The 12,892-nt window shown below is 43.1% G+C and overlaps 1 protein-coding gene across 1 annotated transcript in view; it reads left to right on the plus strand.

Annotated features, from left to right (window-relative positions):
• The window catches only part of PLXNC1 (plexin C1), a 142,399-nt gene that overhangs the window by 22,478 nt on the left and 107,029 nt on the right, over positions 1-12,892 (plus strand). The window contains 2 exon segments of the mRNA XM_007468207.1: positions 8,111-8,245; positions 11,949-12,049. Coding sequence (XP_007468269.1) covers positions 8,111-8,245; positions 11,949-12,049 — 236 coding nt within the window.

Consider the following 12,892-nt stretch of genomic DNA (forward strand, 5'->3'; position numbering starts at 1 on the left):
AAAAAAAAAAAAAAAAAAAAGTTACAGCAGACTGTAAACAGTCTTTTAAAATAGCTGTATCATATTCTATTATATGGAAACATTATTTTGAGCTTAAGCTGAGATATTGAATCACTTTTAAAGTGACTTTAAAGACATGCACTCTTCCAAGTCATCTGGCACTACCTCTGAAGGTAAGGTTGTATTGATGATGAGTGGAAAAATTAAAGATTTCACAATATGCTAATACCTTTACTGCCCTCTTCTACTTTTATTTCTAAATCCCTTTATAAGGTTTTAGAAAAACTGAAGGAATTTGGAACTGATAGCGTCCTTTGCAAATATCTAATCTGCCCCCTTATTATTGACCTGCCATCCTAGTGGTTGTGAGACAGATTATGTCCAGTCACTTTTTCCCCTGGATATTTCCTCATTTTACTTCCTTTCTGAGCATGATTGCATGCTATAATTTTTCAGTTGTCAGCATCTTCACTGAGATCAGCTGAAAGAGTAGAGCCACACGGAGCTCAGTTTTGGGGAATTCATATCCCACGCGTTGTGTGGCCAGGATGCTGCAATGTGTACTCATTCTTATAAACACGTACTCTTTCTCCAGATTGTGGTACAGACTATGGTGCAGTTTGGATTCCTTTGAGCTGACTCTGTTGCATGTAGAAAATTGTCCTTATTTCAAGGGCAGAATTGAATATTTTGAACTTTTTCCAGGTGGTAAAATAAGTAATAAAGAAATATGCATGAAATTTGAAATTTGTAACTTCACCCATGCCCATTAACCTTTCTTGTAAGCAAAGAAGAAAAGAAGGCAGTAGGCGAGGAATAATAACAGCTAACATTTCTGAGCTCTTACTATGTGCTGGGCATTAGAACCAGTGTCTGCATGGGTTTACTAGTTCAATACTATTAGCGTTCCCACTTTATAAATGAAAAAACCTGAGGCTCTGAGAGGTTAGGTAACTTGCTCAAGGTGATTTGAATGGAAGCAACCAGTCTCCCAAACAAACTGCACTGATAATTCAGATGTGTTCTGTAGAGCTTGGGAGAGTTTGTGGAACTGGTTTTTATTTTGTATTTTCTAATATTGGAATATCTGGGTTAACATCAAGATGCAAGTATTTGAGGTTTCATGAGAAGGTTCTATGGCTTCTGTGGTTTTAGGGACAGCTTGCTGACAGCCCAGCTGAGTGCAGACTTCTGTGTTAGAGGAAGGAGAGCCCTCTCCTCTTGGGGCTACAAGTCACTCCTGGGCGCCTCTGAACCCCCTTAGGAACCCCTGCTTTTCCCCAGTGAACTCCTTTGGAGCAAAGGTAGGAAATCTGTGTTCAAGTTGATTTTTAGAATGGCTCCAGCAGCAGGAGGCTAGGGTTGGGTTTCTCCAACATCCTTAGGCCTAAAGCAGGGTTCAGGATTCGGGAAGCCATATCATGCCCTTTCCCCATATCCAGCAGAGAAGCACCACGCCCACGCTGAGTCCGGACTGGCTACCTATGTAGCTCTCCAAACTCTGCTCCTACTAGTAGATGTCATCCAAACCATGGAGTGAGATTCAACCCATTTCCAGAAGGTTCTTCCTGCCTCCAAACTGTAACCTTTGAAGAGTCTGCCTTGACGCTGGTTTTTAAAGTTTTCGAGTGAAAACTAAGAGAAAACAAAAACAGGTCTTTTATAAAGGCAAGCTCTATTTATACTCCCACAGAATGTTCAAATAAGGAAGAGGAGGCCATGAGAAGCCCAGGACAGGACCTGGGGCCGGAAGTCGGGGGGAGCGCCATGGATGCTGAGCTGAGGGAACAGACCAAAAAGTAAAGGCAGTGGGAACTGTCAGAACTTGAAAGTGCGCTCCGTGGTTGGCTGTTGAGAAAGTCATGTTCAAGTTTACCCCCATCTCATTCCTTCCAGTGTGTGAGCGTGCAGGGACTCCCCGACTCGGAACAAATTTGCCCGTGTAATCCACAAATCTAGAACTCATGGTTCAGGCTGTATGCTTCTCCTACTACTTACATCAAAATCAGTAGATTAGAAACCAGAGAGTAATTTGCTTTAATCTTTATATTTCATTTTTATTATTACTCCTACTTACTGAAGCACAGTAAATGCTATTGGGTAATTACCTTGCTTTCCTCGTGTGTGTGTGTGTGTGTGTGTGTGTGTGTGTGTGTGTGTGTGTGTGTGTGTGTGTGTGTGTGTATGTGTGAAGTTTATGTTGTGTGTGTGTGTGTGTGTGTGTGTGTGTGTGTGTGTGTGTGTGTGTGTGTGTGTGTGTGGTTTAAGTCTCCTTTGCAGCATTTCTTAGAAACTGTTGATGGGAAAAAAAAATAAGTGAGAAGAATGATTGGTTTACCCTTTCCCTGGTCAGCCTCACAGAGTGAGGTATAAGAAAAGAAATATGGTGTAAAATATTTCAGCATTCTGAACACCCATGGCTTTCCCATGTCATGTTAATAGTAAAGAAAAAAAAAGAAAGTCTTTTGTGTAATTTTTCTCTCCCTCATTTTCCTCACCAGGCTGTCTTTTCTGTGGATGGTGTTGTACTTGTAATGCAGCTAATTGTATGGTGTGGAAGTCTCACACACCATACATTTCAGGACTGTAGCTGGGAGGGTTGTTGTTGGTTTTTTTGTTTTGATTGTTTGTTGGTTTTTTTCGTATGCAGTGAAAATCCCAAGGCTAGTTAATCGCCTGCCATGAGGCTTCAGGAAGATGTCAACAGAAACAATGTGTTGACACTCACTGAAGTTCTCCATCGGGGAAAATTTGTTTTCCACAAGGGCTGCAGCTGGAAAAATCTGAAGAGCCCTATAAAATCTTGAACGCTAATAGAGTATGTTTTTTCATTTAATAAATATTTATTGGGCACCTTTTATGTGCCAGGCACTGTTCTGGGTGCCAAGGATACAAAAGTGAACAAAACCGACAGTGCCCCTGCTCTCACGGTGGGAAGAAAAAGACAGAAAGCAGCTAAGTGGACTAACCAGTAATGAAGTCATTTCACATGGTGATAAGTGCTATGGAGGAAACAGAGTGATGTGTAGAGAGGGACAGTGGGGTACGGTAGAAAGGTGACCAGGGAAGGCTTCTCAGAGGAGGTGACATTTGAGATGGATGAAGGGGTATGTAAGAATATGCATGGCAGAGGCTCAGGTTGACTTCAGATTAGATCTATATTAAGGTCGTATGCTGGAAGCAATAGATGAAAATCCACATGATGCCCGAGGAGTGTGTGTGTATTGAATGCATTTTCTCTTATGCAAAATTCAACCCATTTTGGGTTTCTGTGACTCACCGTTACTTCCTGAATCGCTTCACTTATCGTATTCTTTTCCGAGGCGGCCCAGCTCCAGTCTTGCTGGCTTTCTTTTCTTTGTTGATGTTGATGTGACTTTTGCAGTTAGAAGATCTAAGTGTTCCACCGATGCCCCTGGGCTGGGCTGGGCTCTGTGGGTGGGGGTGGGGTTGGAGGGGATATTAACAGAAATCCAGAGGAGGACGAGATCCTTCCTGTAGTCACATCTGAGAGAGACCAGGGCCAGTGCTGAAGCAGAGACCCCAGTCCCTCTGTGCAGCACGTTGCTTTAGTAAAATTAAAGATGTGATGAAAATGCAAACTTCCTGGGGGGTACGGAGATCCTTCTCTGCATAAACTAGCAAAAAGGAAAACCATTGGACCCACTCATCCTCAAACACTTTTAAAATTTAAATTGCATGTATTTATTTTTAAAGACAATACATTAACAGTGTTCAAAACTCAAAAGAACCAAGAAGGTCACCCATTCTTGACTTCTGGGGCAACCAGTGATAATGGTTTAGAGATATTTTATATATGTCTGCGAGCAAAAGGGGGAAGATAGCCTTTCTCCCCTTTTATTAAACATATATGTTATATGTGTGTATATACATGTATATATACATATTTAATACAGCATGGTAAACATAACATATAATACATAAAGAGCTTTCTGATTCTTTTCATTGCTAAATAGTATTCCATTGCTTGCACCATAGTTTAGTTAACCAGGTCCCTGTTGTTGGACGTTTTGGTTGTTTCAGTCTTTCGTTAGAATACACGATGCTGCAATAAATACCTATTACATATATCATTATATATGTATATATGAGGGAGTGTGGGATCTAAGGGTATGTGCTTTATAATGTTGAGAAATAATGCCAGATTACCTTCCAGAGAAGTCTCACTCCCACCAACAATGAAGCATTACCTGTTTAAACCCAGCACCTGCAGTTATCAGGACAAGCTTCACTGTTGGCCTCTCGAGGTAGCTTGTTCAGGACACTGGCTGGCAAATCCTGGTACATGTACACTTTGGTAATTTAAAGAGAAAAAAAAAGCAAGCAAGAAAGGCTTCCCTGCCATAAGTCCAAGTTCTAGAGAGAATACTGATGCTTTATCTCTAAGGTATCAAGTACATAACTCTGTATTGACCCAAATAAGATCTTTCTAGCCCCTTACCCATCTGTATCCACCATGCTCCAAAAATAAATTAAATAAAATAAGCTCTAATAACAACTGCAGTGCAGCTCCTAACTCACTTAAAATGGATGAGTGGTGGTGTTTTGTAAATTGTTTTTATTTACTTCTAAATTTTAAAGCAAATCCCAGATACTATGTCATTTCACGCCCTGCATATTTCATTATGCATCTCTAAAAAACTATGATCATTTCTTTAAATCACCATAATCATAAAGCTATGATTGCAAGTAACAAAATCATCAGTAATTCTTCAGGATTATCTAATATCAAGTCCGTATAACTAAATTTTCCTGATTGACTCAAGGATGTCTTTTTAAAATTGTTTTGTCCAAATTGGTATCTGAACAAGGTCCTCAAATGACACTGAGGTTGTTCTGTTTCTCTTAATCTGAGTGACCTCGTCCTATCCTATGATTCACCTCTGTTGACTTTTTGAGGAAAGGAAGTCTGTTGTCCTGTGGAATGTCTCACACCGTGGACTTGGCGGTTCTCTTTCTTGTGGCGCCATTTAGCTTGTTCCTCTACCCCTTCTGTTTCCTAATGCTATATGGAAGTTAGCACTAGGGCTTGATCAGATTCGGCTTCAGCTTTATTGGCAAGAATGCTTCATAGGTGTTTCTGCCAAATGATGGTTTTAACGTGACGATCAAGAGGGATCTGGGCAGCAGCCTTCTCCTGAGCCTCACTTGAGAATGTTTCTATCAATCTTTAAATCTGGCTTCCTATGTCTCCCCCTCTATACGAACACTTTCCAAGAACCTGATCACCTGTTTGAATCTGAGCTGATTAATAAAGAATGTGAATTAGAGATGGGAAGACAGGAGCCTGGCGAGTCCACACTTGGTCAGTGCCTACCTGATGTCTCCCTGGGCTCATAGTTTTCTGTAGGCCAGGGTCTCTAATAGAACTTTCCATGATGATGGAAATGTTCTGTATCCACACATACAATATGATAGCCACTAGCCGTATGTGGCTAGTGATTACTTGAAATGTGACTAGTGTGACTTAAGGAAGTGAATTTTTAAGTTAATTTAAATTTAAATAGCCACGTGTGGCTCACGGCTACCATATTGGATGGTGCAGCTGTCGAGTCATTTATAAATGACTTGGGGCACAGACCTTTCCCACCTCCTGTGGGACCTAAATGCTGCTTTTCCTTTTGAAAAAGTCATATTTAATCTATTTAGTTACATTGATTTTACAGAGCTGCCACTGAACTTAGTGAGCGGTGGCGGTTCATGGGCTCCTAGTGAGCTACTAGTTGCACCAAATCCACCTGGGTTTGACTCAGAGCAGATGATGGAGGGAAATCACCATCACAGGACAAAGCCAGACTCAGGCCAGATCCTGAGTGCATGCGGGATGCTCTCCATGAGCCAAATTAATTTTTTTTTCTTTTCTTTTTTTTTTTTTGCGATACGCGGGCCTCTCAGTGTTGTGGTGGCTCCCGTTGCGGAGCACAGGCTCCGGACGCGCAGGCTCAGCGGCCATGGCTCACGGGCCCAGCCGCTCCGCGGCATGTGGGATCCTCCCGGACCGGGGCACGAACCCACGTCCGCTGCATCGGCAGGTGGACTCTCAACCACTGCGCCACCTGGGAAGCCCTAATTTTTGATTAAATAGCAAAAATGTGCTTGCCATCAGGATGTGTGGTACAGGCATGTTATTGCTCAGTAGATGTGTGAAAGTAGACTTTGAAAAGAATCCCAGGTGCCAGTTTTTTCTTTTCAAATCATATGCCCAATGTAACTGATGTCCACAGTGATAGAGATATGAATATAGGTATCATATCTGGATGTTTTCAAACTGACAGAATGTTGAACATCTTCACTTTCAAAAGCATTGTATTGTTTGGGGCAGAGGGGTAGGTACCAAGATGATTAAGACATGGTCCCTACCCGAGGTGCTTGCAATCTAGTAATAGGTTATTACCCATTGAGTATTGTTGATGTGCTAAGCATTATTCGTAATTCTCATTTGATCCTACAATACTGTGTATAAGGAAGGCATTGTTAGTTCCATTTTAGAGGTGAGGAAATTGAGTCCCAGGGAGGTTAAGTAAGTTACTAGCTCAGAGTAGCACATCTACTTGAAGGGTAGAGCCAGGATGCAAATCTGAGACCAAGCTACCATTATATTTCTCCAGGATTAGGGTAATCGTCTTCCGAGGAGTCTTCCTATCCGTGCTTCAAACCCCACCTTCTCACCATGTGTTTCCTCTGCTCAAAGCCCTGCAGTGGCTCCGCATCTCTCACCTAGAGTAAGAGGCAAAATCTTTACACAGGCCAACAAGAACCTATATGATCCACCCTGTTACCTCGCTGTCCACTCCTCTCTACCTCACTTGTTCTGCTCAGGCCATACTGGTCTGCTCTCATTTTAGGACTTTCGCACCAGTGGGTCACTCTTCTAAGAGTATGCTTCATCCACGTATCTAAATGACTCGCTCCGGCATCTCCTGTTAGTCTCTAAATGAAACGTCACCTTCTAATGAAACGTAATGCTGAACACACATTCTCCATCTTTTTACCCCACTTAATTTTGACCTATATCACCTGCTAACGTATTTTTTTTTATATTGGAGTATAGTTGATTCACAGTGTTGTGTTAGTTTCTGGTGTACAGCAGAGTGATTCAGTTGTACATGTATGTAATCTATTCTTTTTCAGATTCTTTTCCATTATAGGTTATTACAGGACATTGAATATAGTTCCCTGTGCTATACTGTTGGTCCTGCTAATGTGTTTTTTTTTTTTTTTTTTTTTTTTTTGGCTGCGTTGGGTCTTTGTTGCTGCATGCAGGCTTTCTGTAGTTGTGGCGAGCGGGGGCTACTCTTCCTTGCGGTGCGCAGGCTTCTCATTGCATTGCGGTGCCTGCTGACATATTTTATAATTTACTTATTTGTTGTCAATTGTCTATCATTACGCTCCCCCCACCCCAGCATGCACGTGAATGTAAGTTCTATAAGGGCAGGATTTTCCCACCATTTGTTCACTGCATTTTTGCAAATACCTACAATGTGGCAGATACATATAGTGGATGTTCAAGAGATGTTTATTGACTAAAGATGAGTGAAACTCAGGTATGTCCAACTTCAAAGCCACACTTACTTATAGTTTATATATAAATATGTACCTACTCATTTAGGCCTGTTAAGTTGTCCTGGTTACTTTAAAACACAGAACTGTGTAGACCCATAGAGGAGAATCAGAGTAACCCACGCAGGTACCTGTCAGGCTGCCTGCCTTTAGTTTTAAGATCACTTGGCATAGCACTAATGAAGCTGTCACTTGTGGCTTCTCATAAGGCCAGTTTTGGACAATGAGCTTCCACATATGAGGATACTGCCCCAGCACCGAAGAATGGCTTTGTGTGTGTGTGTGTGTGTGTGTGTGTGTGTGTGTGTGCACCACACGTTGCCCCCTACAAAAGCAGAAATACCAAGCTTGTTATCACCAGCCTTGTTGAAGGCTGAGATATGAGCCGATGATTAAGGAACGTGTGGTACCTTAGCCAGTGTAGGTAGTGAGGAAGAAAGGATGTAATCTTAGGATTAAGCCATAAGTTTTGCTACCCTGAAATTCAAATTATTTAATAGAAGTCGTATTTCTCTTTTTTAAAAAATAGGTTATTCTTGGTGAGAATTTGACTTCTAATTGTCCGGAGGTTATCTATGAAATTAAAGAAGAAACACCTGTCTTCTACAAACTCGTTCCTCATCCTAAGAAGAATATCTACATCTATCTAACAGCTGGAAAAGAGGTAGGCAGAAATACTAGTTCCTGTTTCTGTCTTATGAATACAAATTGTTTAATTGATGTCATTATCGAGTGGTGAAGCTTTTACTTTGAACTACTGAGTTTACACACTGCTGCAGGCTTCAAGAAGACACGCAGTGGTTCACAGACATGGAATTAAAAGCCTTACTGTCAGTAAGTAAGCAAGAAATATTACCTATTTAGACAGTTTTATTATTGGCTATATTTACAGTGCAACGTTTTTCAGAGAAGGGTGTGCTTGCAAATGGGAGTGTAATCAGCGAGGTAACTGAATTTACACACTGATCGTGTGGGCATTGAATGGTTAGATGCATTTATGAATATGCCCGATGGGATTGGCTTTGGAATTTGGGGTTAATATCAGGCCATAGTCTCATACACATTCATGAACCGGGAAATATATGGCACTCACCCTCCTTCTCTTAATTTATCTGGCTGTTTTAGTTTTTCTTCTTGGCTTCAGCTTACTGAAATAAAAAGGATACCTTTTTACATTTTATTCATTTTTACAAAGTGCTTTCACCAAGGGAAGGAGGAGGGGAACTAATTGTTACTGAGTCCCTACTGATGCTGTGCTAGTTACTCTTCCAAAGAGGGTCTCTCTAGATGCATAGAGTTGTACACACACACACACACACACACACACACACACACACACACACACGCAAACCGCAAAGTATAATAAACAATGTTAATGAAATCTGTCAATAATCTAGTGAGATAAAAATTACCCTTGTTTTGGGGCTTCCCTGGTGGCGCAGTGGTTGAGAATCTGCCTGCTAATGCAGAGGACACAGGTTTGAGCCCTGGTCTGGGAGGATCCCACATGCCGCGGAGCAACTGGGCCCGTGAGCCACAACTACTGAGCCTGTGTGTCTGGAGCCTGTGCTCCGCAACAAGAGAGGCCGCAATAGTGAGAGGCCTGTGCACCATGATGAAGAGTGGCCCCCATTTGCCACAACTAGAGAAAAGCCCTCGCGCAAAAATGAAGACCCAACACAGCAAAAATAAATAAATTAATAAAAGTTCTTTCCTTTAAAAAAAAAAAAAAAAGTTGAGTTTTTCGAGGTTAAATATCTTCTCAAGGATATAGATAGAGCCTTGTCAGGGCTAGGACTTAAATTCTACCTGATGTTAAAGCCCATGATAAATGGGATCAAACCCCAAATTTGTGAAAACCAAACAGGCAATTCTGGCATGGTTGTTTTGACCCATGACCATTTGAACATACAAAGTGCAAAGAAGATAAGTGAGACTTACATAATTACATCATGGATATAACAGATGCCCTCAGCCCACCCTCATTTTCCATTCTTTTCCTCCCAGTCATCCTATGGAGAAGGGCAATGACATCCATCTCCATGTGCTGGCCAAGTCGCAGCACTTTTTCACTTCTGACATTCCTAAAAAGGCTGTATTGCCTTTTGCATGTTGAAATGCCAGTCATTCAAAATGACCGCATTGAGATGGCCAGTGGATCTCGTATACCTTTGTTGTTCACCATACGGAACCTTTTTGACCAGCTTGCTTCAACATTGAAACACTGTCTATTATATTTCTTCCCCAGGGTTCTCGTAGTTGAAAGATTTTTGTCTACTCAACAAACTGCACTTATTAAGTAACAATTCCCGTTCTCGGGCGTTATTTGTCAAGGGCATCTCAAAACGGCCACTCAGAGCGCTGACTGTGCTACCACACGGAGCTGATAAAATTCCAGCTCAAAGCAAAGACACTTGCAGCCTTGCTTAGTCTGTGCCTGTTTTTCCAATCAGCTTTTTGAAACATTGCAAATAGCTCATAAATCCTTTCCCAGACCCCAAAACTGTAGGCTGAGAACCACAGTGAGAACCACCAGTAGTTGATAGGTCCTCACTTTCTGAAGGTGAAGAGTTCTAGTCTGGCCATTCAAAGCCTGAAGTCCCGAGAAGAGTTTTCCGCTGGGCATCAAAGCTGGTTATTCTTACCTTCACTTAGATTCACTGCTAGAGATCCTATTAGTAAGACTTCGGTTGAGCCAGTATAAGCCCTAGAGAGACAAAACCTAAGGAAGGTCCTTTCCTAGACTCTTGGGGAGATAGTAACAGCCAAACTAAAATGCCCTGCTACATCCATAGGATACTTGGTCATTAAAACAACCGCATGGAAATAGATGCATTGCTGTGGAATAGGCCCTATACATGTGTTAAGTTAGAGAAGCAGGTCCAATGTAGTATTTATGGTGGCCTTTCTTTCACGTAGTTATGTGTTCGTGTGTTTAAGTACATGTAGAGTCGTTCTCATAGAATGTTCTAGAGACTCATTTTCCACTCAATGTTCTGAGCAAAAGTGGCCCCAGGAGCAGATGATACTTACTGTACCACTCCCAGAGTATCATAATAGAGCATTCAAAGGCTCTCAGAAGCCTTGTGCGAAGGAAACGTTTGCTTTTTCCCTGTGAGGTTTCACATGTTTGTTGGACCGTGGAAACTTTTTCTCATGTAGTAGCAAGAGCCAGCATTTATTGAGCGTTTATTATGTGCCGGGCAAGGTTGGTAATAACCCCGCATAGTCAGCAGCATTATCACCGTTTCACAGGTGAGAAAACAAGGTTGGAGAGATTCCGTGACATTTGTGAAAATCCCCCAGAATTACAAAGATGTGCTGTGAGCTACAAGGAAGTGTCCACATTCTGGTTAATTCTGGCTCAGGCTGGTGGTCTGCCCGCCACATCTGTCAGCGGCACTGGGGACTGTGAGATGATGGGCGGTGGTTATCCTCCACGAAGTCAGCTTGGAATGGAAGGGTATTCCTCGGGATAGCCCCTGCTTTTCTCACAAACCCCTTCTAGAACTCTCTATTTCTCTATATGCTTTAAGAAGTTACTTATACTTTCCAGCAGGTACAACTTCCCGGGCTTAATTGAATTCCACAGGTTTCCTGACTACGCTGTGGGATTTTGCCTGCAGAAAATGCACCATGTGAGGCTCAGGTCCTCCCTGCCTCCCCCGCAACCCTGCTTGGAGGCTCTGCCGGCCTCCAGGGCGTGGGTCTGCCCAGCACCAGCGCCCACCTCAGGGGCTGCTGTTTTCTGACAACTGGAAGAGGCAGCTCTAGGGGCCAAGAATGATTGGAAAACTCCCCCTGTTTCTTTGATTTTCACCTCCAGTGGAGGGAGTGTGAGCGGTGAGCCAGGAGTGGAGGTGATGGGTCACCCCTAGGAGGGGTGTGGGAGGGTGGTCCTCATTTCCATGTCAAGTGCCAACCTCGTGCTGACACTCCAGGGCAGAGCCTGTTGCTTTCCCCAGACGCTCATCTCCAAGGTGCCATTGACTGTCACTGAAAAACCAGGTGACCTGATTCCACGATCCTTGAAAATCACTACTGGCAGATCAGAAACCTGACTGTGGATCAGGCTCACCTGTGAGAACTCTTAAAAAGGCAGATTCCTAGGCCCCACCCCAGACCTACTCAGCTAGAGTCTCAGCGGCAGGGGGTCTGGGGATCTGCCCTTTCAAAAGCTCCCCAGGAGATGCTGATAAACTGCTTCATAGCCTAGAACTTGAGAACCGCTGCCCGATGTCATTACGTGGACGTTCGGCGTCTTGAGTGGATAAATGTCTCTTTGTGGCCCTTCATCAGATAAGGTGTTGTAGTTTTTCTGGTGTTGCTCATAATTCCGTCTGAACTGCTGTCATCTTTATTTTTAGGTGAGGAGAATTCGTGTTGCGAACTGCAGTAAACATAAATCCTGTACGGAGTGTTTAGCAGCGACAGACCCTCACTGCGGTTGGTGCCATTTGCTACAGAGGTATTTCCCGAGTTCTTTCTCACCCACTCACAATTTTGAAACAGTGTCATGCGGCTGCACACTTGTTGCCCTACTTTAAGGATCCGTTCCAATGACCTGGGGGAACTGATCTCTGCGCCAACTAAAATACCAGTGTGTAATCTGAATTAATTCTCAGTGATGTTCCCAGTTGTGTCGGTGCCACTGAATCATTTGACCTGAACCACTGAGAGGGTCCCCAACGTGGAGGGCAGAGGTTGAGGGGGGTTGGGGGAAGGATACCGGCGTAAGTTGGAGCTGTCACTTTAGCTTTTACTTTCTACAGAGTTCTCCAAGACTGGAGAGAGATGCAAAATGTTCTCTGTCAGAGGAGATAAAAGAATAGGCGTGTTTGAAAATTTTCAGATGAATCCTCGTGATGTCATGTGTTTGGTTGTCTCCGTGGAAGCCTGATTATTGATGGTGTTGTCTCTGGATGCGCTGTACAGCTGTGCACAGGCCTGATGTGCAGTCTCAGTCTCCGGGCAGAATCTGCCCAGCCTGGTCTTGAATTACGATGTTCACGACCCATCTAGGCCCAGGGCGACTTGTAGCAGCTTCCTCGCCATGGCAGCTCCGAGCGTCGCTGGGACCGGCCTGGTTGGATTCGCTGTTGCCATGGCAACCCAGTACTCGGGCTTTTGCTATAGAAGCAAGGAAGAGAGAGCCTGAGCTGCAGCTCAGGCAGGGGGAGAAAAAACAAAAACATAACAGTGTCTGTCAGTTTGGTGCTTTCAGTTTTTAAAGGTGAAAAAGGATAAGAAAGAGTAGAACAGGTGCAGAGAAGCTGAAGGCTAAACAAGGGGCAATTTAGGGAAAGAGAAG

The sequence above is a fragment of the Lipotes vexillifer genome, unplaced genomic scaffold (genome assembly GCF_000442215.2).
Source record: "Lipotes vexillifer unplaced genomic scaffold, Lipotes_vexillifer_v1.1 scaffold180, whole genome shotgun sequence".
In the NCBI taxonomy this organism is placed as follows: domain Eukaryota; kingdom Metazoa; phylum Chordata; class Mammalia; order Artiodactyla; family Lipotidae; genus Lipotes; species Lipotes vexillifer.